The following is a 17,159-nucleotide window of genomic DNA, read 5'->3' as shown; positions in this document are numbered from 1 at the left end:
ATTTGTCTCGAAGTTTATTTCCCCAACTATCTCATAAGTTTCTCTCCCAAAAGTTTCGGTTTTTTTTGGAGATGATCGAGGAATGCCTTTGATCCATCAGTGTGCTTTAGTAATCTTGTAATCTTTTTTTTTTTTTTTTTTTTTTTTTTCTCCAAACAAACATTTTTAACACTTTTTTTTAAACCTTTTTGTGCTTTCTGTATTTCTTTCTTGTTTTTTTTTTCCTCCCAGTCCCTGCTCTGAGCAGGGCAGCCCACATACTGTGCTGGGGGACTGGGAAATGCATTTGTGCTGGGATGTGTCAGTGTTTGGTTCTCAGCAGCAGCACAGGAAATGTCACCATCCTGACAAAGAGTCATAAAATATGTTGAAGATTAGTTACTAAAAGCGAACTAAAAATGTGCTAATTTTATATAGTCTTTGGAAGAAATGATAAGTCATTTCTGACAGAAATATATATATATTTATATATAGCTTTTCAGAGCCCCTGTTGGGCCTTAAAAAAGGTTGTCAGGGAATTGTGAAGGATTTCCTGTGGAATTGCTAGCGTGGTACCACGCACAGACTAATTGCAAGAGAAAATTGAAAATGGCTTCCTACGTCTGACAGATGGTTTTAAAAATTTCTTTTTCAGGTTTGAGTTGATCTCACTAAACTGCAGCCATGGTGCAGAAGTACCAGTCACCCGTGCGGGTGTATAAACACCCTTTTGAGTTAATTATGGCTGTAAGTATTAATTTTTGCTGTAATTTCCTTCTTGACAGCTCCTTGTGTTGCTGAGTACTTGCTGGGCTTTGTTTGATAGATGCTGTGGAACATACAAAGCTGAAAACAAGATGTGAGCTATGAGAGCTGTGTGTTTCAATGGTTTCCTCTCTGTATTTTCTTAACCTGCTTTCCTTTTCTGCCAAAGTTTAGATAGAGTTTACTATCTAAGTTGGAGCAAAAGTAAGATTGAAGTGTACTGGAAGTTGATTACTGGGGGCAGACCCTTTTAGAAAAGGAGGAAATGTCATGTACACTGATTAAAATATTATTATGGTTATGTCTTCATCAGTGTAGTATTTAGAGGATTAGGGAAAGCCATGAAAGCAAGGATATGCCTGAATGAAAAGGGAGAAAGGACACTGGGAACATTCTGAGGGAAGAGAAGAAAAAGCTTGGTAGGGAGGCCAGAGAGAAGAACAAAAAGCCTTTTGGGTGCATGTTGCTAATTGGTGTGATACTGGTACAAATAGTAATGAAAAGAAAGAAATTTAATTAGGTTTCTCCTTTTTTCTCTCTCCTTTTAGAAAACAGAGTGGAAGTAGGTATTTGACATTTTAAAGTATATTCAGTTGAAACCACAGCTGTGGGGTTCTTATGAGTTACAAAGAGCATTTAAGGAGCTTTTCACTGATAAAAACAGTTAAAAGTGAACTGTAATCCAAATAATAATTGTTTGATTTCACTTGCTGAAAGTACCATGTTTAATGGCTTCAGAGGAGAGTTTTAATAATGCTCGTAGTGTAAATATTTAGATAAGTCACATGGAGTGCAGGGTTCCTTACACAAGTGATCCTTTGCAGTCACAGGGCAAAAAAAAGATGAGATCATTCGACAGGGAATATCTGCATTTCTTTTTATCTTATTCCTTAGGCTCCTCCAGTGTTACAAATGTAGGTCTTGCTCTTGCAGACACTTCAAGGCAGGGAGTTGTCATTTTGCTGAGCAGTGAAGAAGCCAACTGTGATATGTGTAAGGTCTTTTATGAGTTCAGTAACTCTGACAGCTGGGCTTCAGGTGGGCTCTCACTGAAATTTGATGGTGTCTGTAACTTTAACCTGCAGTAGATCAATGAGCCAAAATTAGTTCCTTAAATGAAATTGCCTGGCTGTTTGCTAAACTGATGAATCTTTACCTTGCTGCTGAAGTGAAGGCAAAAATGCTTCCCTTGAGTTATTTCTTCAAGGATATTTTGAGTCAAAATGCTGACATCAGAACTGTCCACAACACTTTGCTGGGTGTAATTAGAAACACTTCTGACTATTAGTATTAATTGAGAGTTCTCAAACTGTTCTGTGTCTTGGAGATAATATCTGAAGAATAATGTTTAACAAATATAAAGTCTTCCCTTACATTAAAGCTTTTCTTTAGAAAGCAAGAGGCTGTCATAGGTATCAACTAGGATAAAATAATAGTTAAAAATTAAAAATGAACTAAGAGGAGAAGAATGCTTGTAAAAAGAAACAGCCAGACAGGATCCTTTCTGAGACTGGAAGTTTAGCTGAGCAATAATACATTTGGTTTATTTAGTCTGTGTCAGAACAGTGGGTTATCACTTGTACTTGCTGAGAATGTGAGCACTGGATGAACATCCTCCCCCTGTCATGTTGCTGCTGTTACTGGTTTTTAAAACTTGTAAAATTCCTGCTGGTGATCCATCAAAACTGTCCATGCATTTCTGAAGTGTGTAGAGGAGTCCATGAGCCAGATTCTGGGAAGAATATAAACAGTATATACAAGCTTGATGCTTTTTTGTTGCTGTTTTGTTACTGTTTCTCCTTGGTGGAACAGTGATTGCATAAGTTGCTGAAGTATTTCTGGAAGGAATACTTGTGTCAAATTCTGTGCTCAGTAAAGTGGAAGTACTACGTTGCATATTCTCAACAAAGAAAAGTGCTATAATGTTATTTTAACAGTGCCAGCAGCTCTTCTGAAAGGAGGAACAGCCTGGCATATACCAAGCTTGAATTTAAATCACCCAAGAAATTACTTATGAGTTGTTTGATTTTCCTCTGTCCCTCTCTTATTTGCACCCAGCCCTTGACAAAATGTGCCCTCAAACAGAGATTTGAACCCACACCCAGAGATCTGTCAGTAAAAAATCTCTCAAGAAAATTTTGGTCAGTGTGGCAGCAGGGTTCTGTGTGCCAAGTTGTCCTAAAAACAATCACTGTTTCTAGCCTGGCTCTTGTGTGAGATCTCATATTTTGTTCAGGTGCTGAGTACTTGTAAAAATTCAGTTTGGCCAGTTGTCCTCCCTCCCTGGGCATTCTGTGGAATTCCAGAGGTAATTCTTTCTCTGGAGTAGTAATGAAGATCACCAGTCTCAGTGAAGCCCATGTGCACTGGCAAGATTCCCTGGATCTTCCTGGATACATGTTGCAATTGCAAATTGGAACTCATTAAGTCAATCTAATATTTAGCCTTCAGATAGAGAAATCAGCATTAATTCTGATTTTCTAGAAGCCACTGAGTGAATGCCACTTGCAGAGTGAGTCATTTACAGAGCAAACTTCCGATTTTCCCATTTTCCCCTTCCTGGGTTTCCAAGAGGTGCTTGAGGGAGAATGGAGCACAATCAGCATTCCATTCATGCAGCTCTAGAGTGTTCCCAGGAAACTTGGTTCTCTGGGAAGGGTTACTGCAGCTCTGTATTGAGACAAAAAACTGGATTTAATTCCACTTTAATCTGAGCCAAGATTGTCAAGGCAAAAGTGTTTTGCAGGCAATTATGATATAAATACTTCTAAAATAGACAAGAGACAAAATCCTTTTCCTAAGTTAAATTAGTGTTGAAAATAAGTTGCTCTTATGCTTCCTGCACTGAAATCCAAAACTCATGTGTTGAACACTAAAATATCTCTATGACAATATCCTTAAGACATGGCCCTTTACCTCCCAACTGGGAATTGGTGAGGCTGAAGCTGGGAGACAGAGTGGGGACATCCATTCTTCAAAGCTTCCAACCTTCCCTCATCATTCAAGTCCAGCTGTGTAAAATCTTATATAAGCCACTTCCCTTGAAGATTTCCTTCTACTGGCAAATTGTATGGTTCCAGATAATGTTTAAGATGCAAATCTTTTAATGAAACTTATTTCCTAAACTTGAAAAGGTTCTGGAATCATAGGCTAGAAATTAGCACACTTTAATCTGACACACCTAACACAGGCCAGATGATTTCACCAAATACTTTCCGAAGCTGACATGATGATTTTTGGCTGCTCTGTGGAATATCTGTCATAACTAACTTCTTGGAATCTCTGTGTGTTAGTGGATATGTATTTTACAAAGCACCCAGAGCAGCAGCTTGCACAGCTGTTCAGGAGACTGACTAGAATCTCACTTCTCCTCCTGTTCAGTTTATGTAATGCTGGAAGCAGCTGAAATGTGGAAAAATGGCTGTTTACTTAGACTCACTTGTCAAGTTACCAAGGTTAAATATACTGCAGAAAAACTGAGAAGCTGCTTTTAGAAAATTTCCAAAGATTACAGATTCAATTTTTTTCTATTAGTTTAAAGAGGTTTACATTTAAAGTAATACAGGGACTTTGCTGAATAAGCAGTTCTTAGTATTAAAAGGCAGTTAAGAACTTGAATCTTCCTTAACACACGAAGCTAAAATTAACTTTGGAGATTTGCAGCTCATTTTCAGTCTGACATACTTTAGATAATTCCCCTTGAGTTTAATTTCCAAAGTAAATTTAAATAATGAATAATCAGTTGCAATGGCATTTCAAGGGTGGATTTTATGCAAATGGAAAAGAAATAAGATGTTTGAAAAAGCACACATTGGATTGTACCATTGACCAGCAGGATTTTTCTTTTTAAGTTTCTGAAAGCTCAATGGAAAATGTATTGCTCTTCAGCTCATTTAGAAAATGTCCTATTTACAGTCATAAGTTACTTAGTTTCAGAAATAATGTGAATTTTAAAATCGATCTCCCATTTTGCCACTGTTCTGATGGAATAGCTGAAGTATCTCAAACATTAATCTTTCCCAGTAAGTATAATGTGTAGTGCCTTTGACTATATTATCATTTTAATGGTTCAAATTTGCTGCTTTTGAACATCATGCTGACTGGCTCTCTTTGACTTTATAGATTTAAAAAATAGTTCTTAAAGTATATCTCATGAATTAAAGTATCCTTAAATTACAGGTGAGTAATAAGATTGTAAATGGAATAAATACTACAGTGATAAGAGTAGATTAGGAAAAAAATTATCTCTTTTTCCAGATTGACAAATCAAAGTATAATTCCTTGGTCTAGATTGTAATGAGCTTCCTCATCAGCAGTACACTATTATTTCACTATGAAAGTTATTACTTTAAGAAGTCATTTAAAAAAAATTCGAACTGTGTCAAGCTAAGTGCCACACCTGCTTATAAATACTCACCATTTTTATTCCTTCTTGTCTTGGATACTTAAATCCTGGGGAAGGGAATAAACTAGAGTGTCTGCTTCCAAAAATCTGAGTTGTTTTCCCAGAATCTCATCTGCTTTGCTTCCTGTCTTTGTTGAAAGCTCAGCCTTATTTGCTGTTGGAAATGCATTGGTAAAGCTGTGGTGGAGCAGAGCCTTGTGTGGAATATCTCAATTTCTATTAAATGCCTGTAGTTTCACTGCTGGTTGATGGTGGTGGTGGTTCCTGTGTTAGCACACATGTAAGAACAAATTATTATTTGGCCACTTGTTTGAAATGAGCTGTGGGTAACAAATGGGAGAGATCACTTATGCACTAGAAAAAAATATTGACTTAGCAGCCTGCTAACAGTGGAATTTATGTGTTATTTTGTGACCTGCTTAGCTATTTCCATGCTTAGTTTACCGGGCTGTTTTTGGTTTGCTGTTTTGTTTGGTTTTTTCCTTTCTTTTGGGCAAGCACATGACCTGAGTGTAGGTGACAGCTGCAGTTCTCTTGTTCACCAAAGCTTTGAGTCAGGTTTTAACAAGTCTTTTAGACTTTAAAAGCTAAGCCACCACCACTGTCACACTCTGAAAGGTGTCAGAAAAAGGAAAATAAGTATCAAAACAGTTGTTGTGTTTTGTTCTGAAAGCACTCAAGCTTTTCACCCTTTGCAGGTGTTTTAGCTCTGGTGTGAAGTGCTGCTCCAGGATCTGTTGATCCAGCCAAGTGATGTTGCCTTTGAGTTAAAACTCTTAAATATGTGGGAATCTGGCAGAAGAGAAAAGGTTACACATCCTGCAGAGTCCTGGGCACTCGGGGCTCTACAGTTACAGTCTGGAGAAGATTTAACTTCCTGCTCATGGTCTAATGTGTGGTTAGACAGTTCAGAAGCATGTGTAAAATCCTTCAAAGCCTTGTGGGAAAGAGATAAGGTGAATTTTTTTGGGATTGATTGATTAAAAAAAGCATATCCAGTGAGAAGCCAGAGGTTGCTTGGAGATCAGCATGAGGTGTTTCCATATTGCTTGAGCAGTCTGTGCTGCCTGAGAACTTCCCATAAAGCACCTTCAGTCAGAGTCCAGAATCTGGAACCCAGAATTGAGGGGGTATTTGTTGTAACCAGGATTGAACTTTTGCTTTGAACTTTCTTTGGTGTCAGTTTGGTTTCTTTGGTGTTCCTGGAGGGAGGCCAGTGATGGAATCTTTAAGCTGTTGCATTCTGAATGTAAAATTAATCTTCTGAGAATATGCAAGGAAAGCTCTTAATTAGCCCAAGTTGAAATTAATTACAGGTTGGTCTTAAATGGTCTATTTCTTTTTCTCCCAAGTGAATTTGTCTTCCAGTTTTTTCATGTAGTTTTAAAATACTGTGCTTGTATTCTAAATGAAGAACTAGGATGTTAAGCTGAATTATTTAACACTTTATTTCATTTTTGTGGTAGAGTTAAGACAGGTCAGGTTAGCAGCTCATGTAAAATGTTAAGTAAGGCCTGTTGCAGGTATTTTAATGTTTTTTCTTTGTAACAGTTGAACTGCAGCTGGTCTCAGCCATCAGCAGTCAGTCAGTGCTTGAGAGCAGAGCTGTGCTGGTGGCAGTGCTGGTGGCAGTGCTGGTGGCAGTGCTGGTGGCAGTGCTGGTGGCAGCCTGGCATCCTCTGGGCTCTGCTGCAGCATGGGGCAGCACTGCCAAGGGACTACAAGCCAGCAGTGAGCCATCCCAATTTGAGATCAGCTCTCAAGTTCTTGGCTTTTCTCTGCACAGCCTTTGCTCAAGTCATGCTGGTTTCAGCCCAGTCCACAGAGGTTTTCAGCTTGTGGTTCACAGCCTCTGTGTTCTAAGGGTCAGAGAAATACCACCAAAATGTGCTTTCCTGATGCACCAGGCTGCTGCTCTTGCTTGCTTGCAAAGACACGTTCATCCCAGCCTAGGAACACAGGCTGGGCCAGAGCTGCCTTGGAAAAAAGGAAGATAAATTCCTTGTCAAGCCAATTTCCTTGCTGGGCTCCCTTAAGGCTGCTGAGCACCCCTGTGGGGAGCAGGTGCTCATCCCCCCGTGCTGTGGGGAGCTGCTGGCAGCTGCTGCAGCAACGAGGAGTCAGCAGGGCAGCTGGCACTAGGGCTGCACTCTGGGAGCCCTGATCCCGTTGGGAAATAATTAGGGATGTGCAGTTTGAAAAATGCAGAAGCTGCTTGTTGTAACACTAAGTGAAGGGGCCATTAGAAACCTGATTCAGCAGTCTTCAGGTATTATTTAGCAGTGCAAAGTACTTGCAAATTGCCCTTAATGGATTGGAGTTGTGGATTGTGTGAGTTGCTTTGGCATAAAGGGGGCTCTGTCCTTGCTTCAGAAAAAGGAAAATTAAAAATTGCTATGTTGTATGCTGGAACACATGTGAATGGACTGGCTGCCTGTCTTGCTTTGTGTAAAACTTTCACATTTGAACATTTTCCATCTTGGACTTCTCTTGGGTTTTACTATATTATGATTAGTTTGGGTTCCATATATCAGCAAATTTGAAAATAAAAATATCACTGGGCTACCAGCTTTAACTCTGGTGACAGCAGAGGGATCGTGGGAGGGAGCAAAGAGAAGCTACTCTTTTGCATTAAAAATGAATTTTTATTGAAACTGCTTTAATTCTTAATTGTACATGTTTGGGCTCTCTTAAATCACTGTTTCAAGGTTTTGTCATGGTCAGATTGATTAAAAATATCTCAATCTGTGGGGTTATGAATTGCTGGATAATTAATTACAACAGTTTTCATTTTGTTGATGTTTATGCTCTCCTAACTTGAGTACAGATGCTTTTTGGAATATATGCAGATCAATTTGTGAGGAGTTGAAAGCCACACTACAAACCTCACCATCTCAGCCTGTCTGATAACCTTCTGCTGTGCCTACTGCTGCTCTAATATTAGATCATATCTCTGTGACAATCACAGATCTCATTTGGTGAGAATGAGTATTTCCCTGGTGATGGTCAGGGTGGCAACGTGCCATTTCGAGTTGTTTATGCCACAGCAGAAGGGAGCAGCTTCCTGATGAGAGCATTTCCTTTCTTGTGTGCATTGTGTCCCTTCATTTAGTGTGAAATTCAAATGCCACAGACATTCAGTCCAGTTCAGGCATACCAGGCAGCAGAAGCCTTTCCAGAGGATGCTTTTTTTCAGGCTATTTCATTCAATGTGTAAATTATACTGTGTAATTTGCAAAACTCTTTGCTGTGCAGTTCATTGGCTGGTAGATAAGTTCTTCATTACTGAATTCAAGGCTCTATGAAATTACTTATTTCTATTGAAGTTTTTCGTGGTGTGCATGGTGCAGCCACTGAAGTTGTAATGAAAAGGATTTAAAGCAATTTCACTTCAGCTTGTTTGTTCTGTGTTGACTAAACTGATTCATGCTTTTGTTTGCATTTCTTTGCTGTAAAGGAGGGTGAAGAAGAAAGAAGTGATTGTCTATAATCTGTGATTTTAATTTCTTTTTAGAAAAGAATCAAATTACTTTTGACTGTTCTGTATTTTTTATTGACTTACCTTTTGAAGCTAGGTGGTGTTTTCTGTCTTTTTTATTGGGGAGCAGATGCAGGGGTGCAGAAGTTGTACCATGCCAGCAATAGATCTTGCACTGGTATTACCTGATTATTGAGATCTGGATTTTTATTCTGTCTCTTAATGAGAAGCACAGAACAGGATTGCACCACGAGACCTCTCCAGCTAGTGCAGCCTTTCAGGCAGTGGCCAAGGGCAGTATCTGCCTCTAGGGGAGAGGATAGGAATGAGATAAACATATGGTAACACTCTAAGGATACTCTCTCATCCTCCAGCAATGTGTCTTGACAGCCCTTCTGGTCCAGAATGTGCCCTTGTCAGGAATAACATCTCATGTGCTTGATTTCTTGTGCTCCCAGTTCCTTTCTGGAGCCCAGTGACTCTGTGCTGACACCCTCCAGCAGGAGCTGGTGCTTCCTGACACTGTGGAGAGATGGATCCTTTCCCTTGAGCCTGGCAGAGCTTGCTCAGCCTCTCACCTCCTGTCCTTGTGGCAGAAGAGGCAGCACAGCCTGGCTCAGACTCTGTGCTGTCTGCCCTCTTAGATCTGGCAGGTCCCCCCTCAGGTCTTAAATGACTTATTTTCATCTTGATGCCTTAGTTCAGTAGTTGATGATTTCACATGAGGAACTGCTGCTCTGTACTCTTGATTTTTCCACCATTTTTTTTTTTTACCTTTTTGAGGGTATTCTGACACGTCAGACATGTAAGGGTTTGTTTTTATTACACTTTCTAGCTTGACAAAAATAATGTGCAGGCTCCAGAGCCTATCATGCTGCATTTTGATGACATTCCATTGACATTAGTGAATGGCCGAGACCTAAAATGATGTACTTTTTAAAATTGGTTTGATTAACAGAATATGGCTGTTCTCTACCTGGAAGTTGCTATTTTGCTGGTCCAAAAGCAATACCAAGGCCTTGCTATTTATCTTGAATTTTGTATTCTTCTGGTGAAGCTCTCTGTACTAATGATAGTCTTGGATGAGTGAAATCACTGGTGCAATGCTTCGAGGCCAATTGCCTCTGGGCCAAATGAAAAGCTGGTAGGTGAAGTCTAAGGCAATGAAGTCAAACCTGTTCCACTCGACCTTCATGGAGTGGGGGGGGAAAGTCTGGACACTTTTTTCCTTTTGGTAGTACAAGTCTTTAACCTCTCAGGCAATGTTTAATGAGGATTTCTGAGCCCACACTGCAGCACTGCTGTAGTCATCCTGTCATCCTCCACTCATAAATTAGATTTTGTCTGCACAGTAATAATTTTATTTAAAATAACCTAACATATTCCAGATGTTAAACATGTTGTAACAGACCTTCTTATTGAAAGTGTCTGTGATTCTAAGACCAAACAAGTGACGAATACTAATTATAGGGCTCATAAAAGGGAGACTTAAGCGTGGTACAATAGAGCAGCAAGGAATATTTGACTGTTCTAAAAATAGACCCTCAGTGGACACATTGGGATTGCAGCTGAATTTTAAAAAACTGACTGCAGAGGAACCAGACATTAAACTTGTTAACTGGAAAAGGAAAGGGGAAGCCAAGCCCCAAATTCTGCTTTCAGTGTGACAATACCCTTTGCCTGTGAAATGCCTGTTGGCAACACAGTGTGCTTGTGATTGTTCAGCTGCTGGAAGACAAGGCATGGTAATTAGAAGAAACGGTAGGACAAGCTTAATGAGTTACAGTTGGTTTATGTGTGTCTCTGAAAGAATTCCCAGGAAGATATGTTCCTGTGTTATGGAAAGGGCTGTGTACTGCCGGTGTTGCAGAGAAATAGGAAGTGCTTGGGAATAGCTCACATTCCTCTGTGATCACATGGTGGTCTCCAGGCATTAAGCTCTGCCTGGCCTGTCGCCAGCCTTTGCTGTGATGCTCTTTTGGAGGTCAGCCTCTTCTCCAGAGTACTTTAACCTTGAGCCACAAGAGTTGTGTCCTGTGCAATTGGGGTCAGAAGCCAAGTTTCCTCTGGTAGGAGCTACTGAAGTTGACTCTAATTGCAGGGCACATTCTGTCAAACAAAGTGTTGTGCCTGGAGCTACGTGGCTTCTGGGCCAGACTGATTTCCATCTGTCTAGCTTGGAACACGGGCAGGGCAGGCATTTCTCTCTGAATGTAGAATAGTGTTGCAAATGTGTTTGATAGAAACGAGTTACAGTGACATTGCAAGTCCATCTGGTATTGCTGTTGCCCCCACAAGGCCAGGTAAGGTCTGTGGATGTTGAAGAGCAGCTTGGAGCAGCTGGAAAGTCTGTCCCCAATGTTCCACCTCCAGTCTAGACCAAAGCAATGTCTGTTGTTTTTTAACCAGCAATTTGATCCTGGTCTCTCATAAGCCAGCCTAACCTGAATGATCAGGCTTTCCCAGCTTACTCCAAGGGAAAGAAAGATTAAAATTATTTTATTTGCATTCAGCATGGTATTGGGTTTTCTGTCCTTAACCTTTTGTTTTTCTTGAGGAAGGAGTGGTACTTGCCCAACTTCTCTATTCCAGTTTCTCATTTTAGAGATTTGTGTCTCAAGATTGTGCAGAGGTTGCAGTTGAAGTTTGTCTTGCTCACTCTTTAGTGGAGTGGCACTTGGGCACTTTGGCCTCTCTGGGTTTCTCAGAGAGAGGAAAAGAATCAGTGATTCTCTTGTGTGTGCCTGGAAGGCAAAGCAGGTGTAACTCAAACTCCTACACAGGCTGTCCACTTTCTCCTCTGTCCTGCCCTCTTATTAAGGTGTCCTCTGAAGATGGACATGTAGGCTCTCATACAAGAATCAATTGCACAATTCCACCTGTGCAAATTTATTTAAGCAAACCACAGATGACTCAGATCTACTTTAAAGTAACCACTCTTCAAATTAAAGTCATGTTGAGTCATGTCTGTGATCATTGAAGATGATCTTTTACAGATAGAAGATGGAATGTTAGTCCTTGACTTCAGGTCCCATCCTTTATCCCCAGTTTGTTCTACCTGCTGCATTGGTGTACCTTTTGCCATCACAACTTTGAATAAAATTGCATTAAGTCATCAAAGATTTAATTTTTATCTGGATGAAGATGGAATCTCTGTGTGTAGCAGAGTGATTCTTAAGTAGTTATTTGCCAGTTCCCTTCCAGTGTCATTCCATGCAACATCAGGCCACATTAGTTTTGCTGGTAAAACTTCTCTGGGCACTTTTCTGAAATGAAAATGCTCAGATATTGCATGGGAGCTGAGGGGGATAGAGTAGTGATCTGTGTAGAAAGAGCCTGCATGGATGACTTGCCTGGTCACAGCCCTGATGAGAATTGAGGTTTCTGTGTCTGGCTGTTTCTTTCTGGTGCAGAAAGAGGCTCTTTGCTTGCCTTGGTAAGTTGGTGACCACAGCTGAATAACTCAACAGTGAACTACCAGTAAAATTCCACTTACCTAGAAGATTGCTTCATATCCTTGTTCTGAATCTCCTGCTTTATTTATAAGGCCTAAATTATTTTAATGAAATATTAAAGTATTAAATTAACTTCATGCTTGAAAACCAAGGCTGAGGTTTCCTTAACTCTGTAGCCAACACATTTATGCTCCATTCTGAGGAAGTTTGTGCAGATCTTCCTGTCCCTCAGAAACTCGGGGTTTTTGCTCCTCTTTTTTTTCCTTCTGTCCTCTTCCTTGCTTTTGGGTGGTCTTTTTTTTAGTATAGCTCAAATTTGTCAAGAATGCTTAATGAACATTCATTGTTAGGTATTTCCTTGGATAATCTGAGAGTTTTACTGCTATTTAGTTACAGGTGCTGTCTAAATGGAGCATTCTTTCAATAAGCTGCCTGTGAAATTCTTCTGTTCTTTGGTTTGTGTGCTGGTAGAAAAATAAGCACTTCTTTGCTTTGCATTTACTTTGCAGAGAATGTAATCTATAAGTCAGAAATGTGTGGAAACTTTTTAAAATCACTACAAGGAAACATGCTTTTTTTCCCCCTGAAATTGTTACTATCTTTTTGATAGTAGGCAGGGTTTGATGTCTGCTGTAACTTAACAGCAGTAGAAAATTAGTTCTAAATCCTGCTCATGAAAGTGATACTAATATGCATAATCCTATCTAGTTGATTCTTAGCCTGAATTTTTCCAAAACATTCTGTGCTGCTACTACCAGGGGTGAAATTGTTGCATTGTCCTGTGATTGACAACTGAGATCATGTCCCAAAAGTCCATGTGGTTTGGGGTTGTGTTTTATGCAGTAGGAATGTTTTGGTTTCAGTAGAGCTCCTGATGCTTTTTCTATGTGATGACCTCAAAGGAAAGAGGTTTAAACACAAGCAAGTCAAACTAAAATGGGTGCCAAGGTTTGGGAAGATGGTGTGGGTGCTGTGCTGGGTTTCCTTGGAGATCCATCCAGTTTCAGTGACACTTTGCAATGACCTGAAGGATGTCATGAGCAGTGTGGTATTTTCAGGGTGGACTGGGCAGTGCTGGGTTAATGGTTGGACTCAATATTCTTAACCAGAATGAGTTTATGATTCCAAGTGCATTCCACCTCAGAGACTCAAAGCCAGCTTACAAGAGCTGGCCTGCAGGGCTGCTTTTAGGGCTGTTTAAAATGCCAAGCAATGCATTTAGTCTGGATTTGGAATGCAATTAAAGCTAATAAGTGATCAACACTGTAACCATGGAAATGCTGCCTGAACCACAGAGAGGAGCAGAAATGCCAGTGTTTGTGTGTTGGTGCACTTGCTTTCACTTGGAAATGCTTTGTAGCAGTTTAACACGGGAAAGGTCCTGCTCTCAGAAATCCAAGGTGGTGTGTGATGTGCTGTGTAAGTGGCACTCTGTGAGCTGTTGAGTTACACTTTGTTACACCATTTCAGTGGTGTTTCATGATTTTTGTGATTGGCTGTGTGTATCAGCTATGGTTATGCCTGAAATTTAACAGGAAGCTGTTCCTTTTGCACTGCAGAAGTCTTGGAAGAGATTAAATAGGTGTGAAGTAGCCTGGCTTGTGTCTGCAGAGCTGTGTGGAGATAAAACTCTGTTCTGTCTCTCTTCTGAAAGGTTGTTTAGCTTCCCCATGCACATCCCTCCTGTTTTGGATGAGTGGTGGTAAGTGCTGTTTGAAGCCAGGAACCAAAAAAAATTGTCTCTGAATTGTTATGGTCTCAGAGTAACTTAGTGGAGCCAAAGCACAAGAATAACTTCTCTGCTATTTCCTGTCTCCATAGAGATTTTTAATTTACTGAATCAAAGCCCTTCATCCAAGATCACAAAGCAGTTATTGAATTTGAGCCTGTATACTGGGTTATTTTGTAGTGGTTATGGGCAGTGTCATCACTGTTTTCAGGAATTTGCACAATGGATGTGAAGCTCAGAGGTTTCTTACTGTGTTTCTAGGATTTGAGCAGCAAATTGCCTGCTTGGCATGTGGCAGTGCTGTTAACCTATTTGGTAGAACAAATAGGTATTGTTTGTTCAGCAGTGACATCCACTGAAGACAAGAGTACTTTAACAGGTAGAGTCTATTTGAAATGTGCAAAAAAACTCAACTGCATATTTACTGAACTTGAAAGTACTGTGGGCTTCTAATACAGCTAAATGTAAAGATGGACAGAGCAGTCTTGCCCTCTCCTTTTTAGGGGAAGTAATGAAATCTGAAGCTTTATATAGTTGAGCTAGGGGTGAATTTAACTGTATTGGAATAAATCTGCTCATCTTTTCTTCCTCTTTCTTTATGGAGGTTTGCAAGGCACAAGTGGGTTGTTCATAGCAATATAGTCTGAAACCCTTTTCAGTGAAACCTGAATAAATCAAGACAACCCCTTAAACAAGTATAGGCACCAAGAGAAGACAAGGATGAGTAGAGATTAAGCTCTTCTGTACACTTAATAAAACCTTTTCTTCCATGCAGGACTCTAGAGTGACAGAGAAGCTGTTGAGGGCAGGAATTAATGGCTTTGGTAAATGCCAGGAAAAGAAATGTTTTCTTATCCACCTCTGCTTTACAGATGGCTTAATTTTCCTCAACTCCTGCTTTCATGGAGATTTCTCAGGAATTTCATTTCCATTCCACAGAAGGAGAGGTGATCTGAGCAAGCTGAATTTGCTGGCTGCTATGCCAGTTATATTTTTTTGAGACAAGAATACTGAAAAGAACTAGTCCTTATAGCACTTCATGACTGAACATGGCCCAGGAAAGCCCTGGTGGTGTTGATGAAAAGGTTTCTGCAGTGACCTTCAGTATTTGTGGTGTGTAAGGACAGCTTGGAGCAGGGGCTCTTTAGCAGCTGTGGGTGTTGGAAGCCCAGAGAGTGCTGTAATATCTGGGAAATCAGGATTCCTCATTCAGTGTGGAAAGTCTTTCCTGGATCTTCTGAGAAGATGATGTAGACCTGGGCTGTAAATTTGAGCACCACTTCAGTGCAGTATCATAAATACAGCATTTGAAGAATTTGAGTATCATGCTGCAGTAAGTTTTTGAACCGCTGACAATTTCTCTTCCCAGCTACTCCACCTGAAAGTCCTGATCTCTGCCTTGGAGAACATCCAAAGTTGTTTTTCAAGATTGCTTCTCTTGCTGTTTGAGGAATAATTAACCTTCAATTACAACTCATGAACAACATCTGTGCAAAGTAGATTCTTGTTGGTACTTGTCTGACTTGTATAATAATGTGTTTGTGTGGTATATTAAAAAAAGGAAGACAAAGCCCAGAACTTCAAAAACAAAAAAAGCCACTGTAACTGTAGTCCAAGGATTTGATGCATAATTATATAAAGCTTTCAAATCTCCTTTGTGAAAATCTTGGACTAACCATTGTTTATGAACTTTAAGGTGGGAATGTACTTCTGCCAAGTAGGAGGAGTTGGGCCATTTTGGGCAATTATTTGGGAATGCTTTGCTTTGGAAGACTGGATATGAAAAGTGCTGTAAACTTACACTCTTAATGCACTAAAGATCATTTAATTAGAAAGTTCCAAGTCACTTCTTATACTTGTGTAGTAAACAGGAACTCTTTAGCCTCTAAAATGGAACAGAATGTTTGTCTTACTGGTATTGATTTGTCCTATTGATTTTTTTGGTGTAACTTACAGAAGGGTTATTTATTTTATCTTGGATACACTTAATAGCCATCATTAATACTTAAATGGCCAAATTTTATTGTACCAGGGAACAAAAGGTGAAGACAAACTATTGTGTTTTTGAATGACTTGTGCCGCTCCAGGGTAAAATGCTTTGTTGGGAGGATACAAGAGGGACAAAGTAAAACAAGGTCAGGATGCAGTTGTAGGAAAGTGTGATGGGGAGGAAGGAGAATTGTGCCATTTTTTTTCCTGTGTCTTAGAGCAAGGGGCCAGTCACATTTGCCAGGTGAATGTCAGCTGTCATTTTGGGAATCCTTGCAGATTCACCCCAGCACTCTGGGATGGAGCCAGCTCTGCTCCTCACCTGTACCCTGCCCAAGTACAGCTCTGCTTGCAAAGGCTGGACTTCCCTCTCTTCTCTGCAATTCTGCTCTGCATGGAGTGGAAGATCTTTTCCTGTTGCAAAATGAATGTATTAAAACAAAAGTATATTTGAATGTGGGATATTGTAATTTAGTTTTTTTTTTGTAACAAGCCAAGATGGAACTGAGCCTTCCTTTGTAATGAATGCTTGCTGCCTGCTTAATTTGTCTTAATTCTTAAAGTCTCTGCAGTAGCTCTCTTTCATGTGGAGAGTTATAATTTTTAATTCAAATTGCTTCCACAAGGTATTTCCTGATGTACTTTCTAATTGCTTAATCCAGTTCAGTGATAAATTGTTAAGCAAACATTTTGTTTGTTGATCTTGCTCTGATAGCCAGCAGGTTCACCATCAGTGAATTGTGCTGGAAAAGCTATACTGTATTTGTTCTAATTCTATTTGAACACTTCTAACACACTTTTTTAAAGCAGAAATTGAAATGGAAGGCTTAAACTATTTTTTTTCCTTTTAAAGTCAGTCATAGTATTCTTTGCACTCTGACTAGTCATATCTTGATGGCATAGACTGTGCTAATATTTACAGAGAAGTCAAAGGACTGTTAAACAACCTCATATTTGTTGAGGAGCAGAAATGGTACAGAAAGGCAATTTTTGTTTAGATGATCCACAGATCTGCCCCTGCCTCTCCTGCTGTGCTCTCTGTAATCCCCACAAGCCCCAGCTGTAGTCTGTGTAACTTTAACCTTCTCCATCTTTTCCAGAGAGAGTTCTAGAACGCAGTGCCTGCCAAGCAGCCTTTGTTTCACAGCAGTAAGAGAATAACTCCTCTCTTTGTAAATGAGAACATTTAATGAAGTGAAAACACAGCAGAGAGAAAAGCCACTGCAGCCTCCTGAGGAAGGGCTGCTGTGAGGGGAAGGTCACTGGCCAGAGCCACGGGAGCTGTGCTGCAGGGCCAGGCCTGGCTGCCACCTGGACGTGTCCTTGCACAGCTGCCTTCACAGGGGAGCCTCTTCCCAG

At 40.1% G+C, this 17,159-nt stretch overlaps 1 protein-coding gene across 2 annotated transcripts in view; it reads left to right on the top strand.

Moving 5' to 3' along the window:
- SEC14L1 (SEC14 like lipid binding 1) overlaps positions 1–17,159 on the top strand; it is a 38,509-nt gene that overhangs the window by 1,357 nt on the left and 19,993 nt on the right. For both annotated transcript variants that reach the window (XM_079323362.1, XM_079323363.1), the window contains exon 2: positions 635–726. In XM_079323362.1, coding sequence (XP_079179488.1) covers positions 664–726 — 63 coding nt within the window. In that variant the 5' untranslated portion in view covers positions 635–663. The remainder of the gene's footprint in view (positions 1–634; positions 727–17,159) is intronic.

This window comes from Erithacus rubecula (assembly GCF_903797595.1).
Source record: "Erithacus rubecula genome assembly, chromosome: 20".
Classification (NCBI taxonomy): Eukaryota; Metazoa; Chordata; class Aves; order Passeriformes; family Muscicapidae; genus Erithacus; species Erithacus rubecula.
This window is presented reverse-complemented; position numbering and strand designations above follow the sequence as displayed.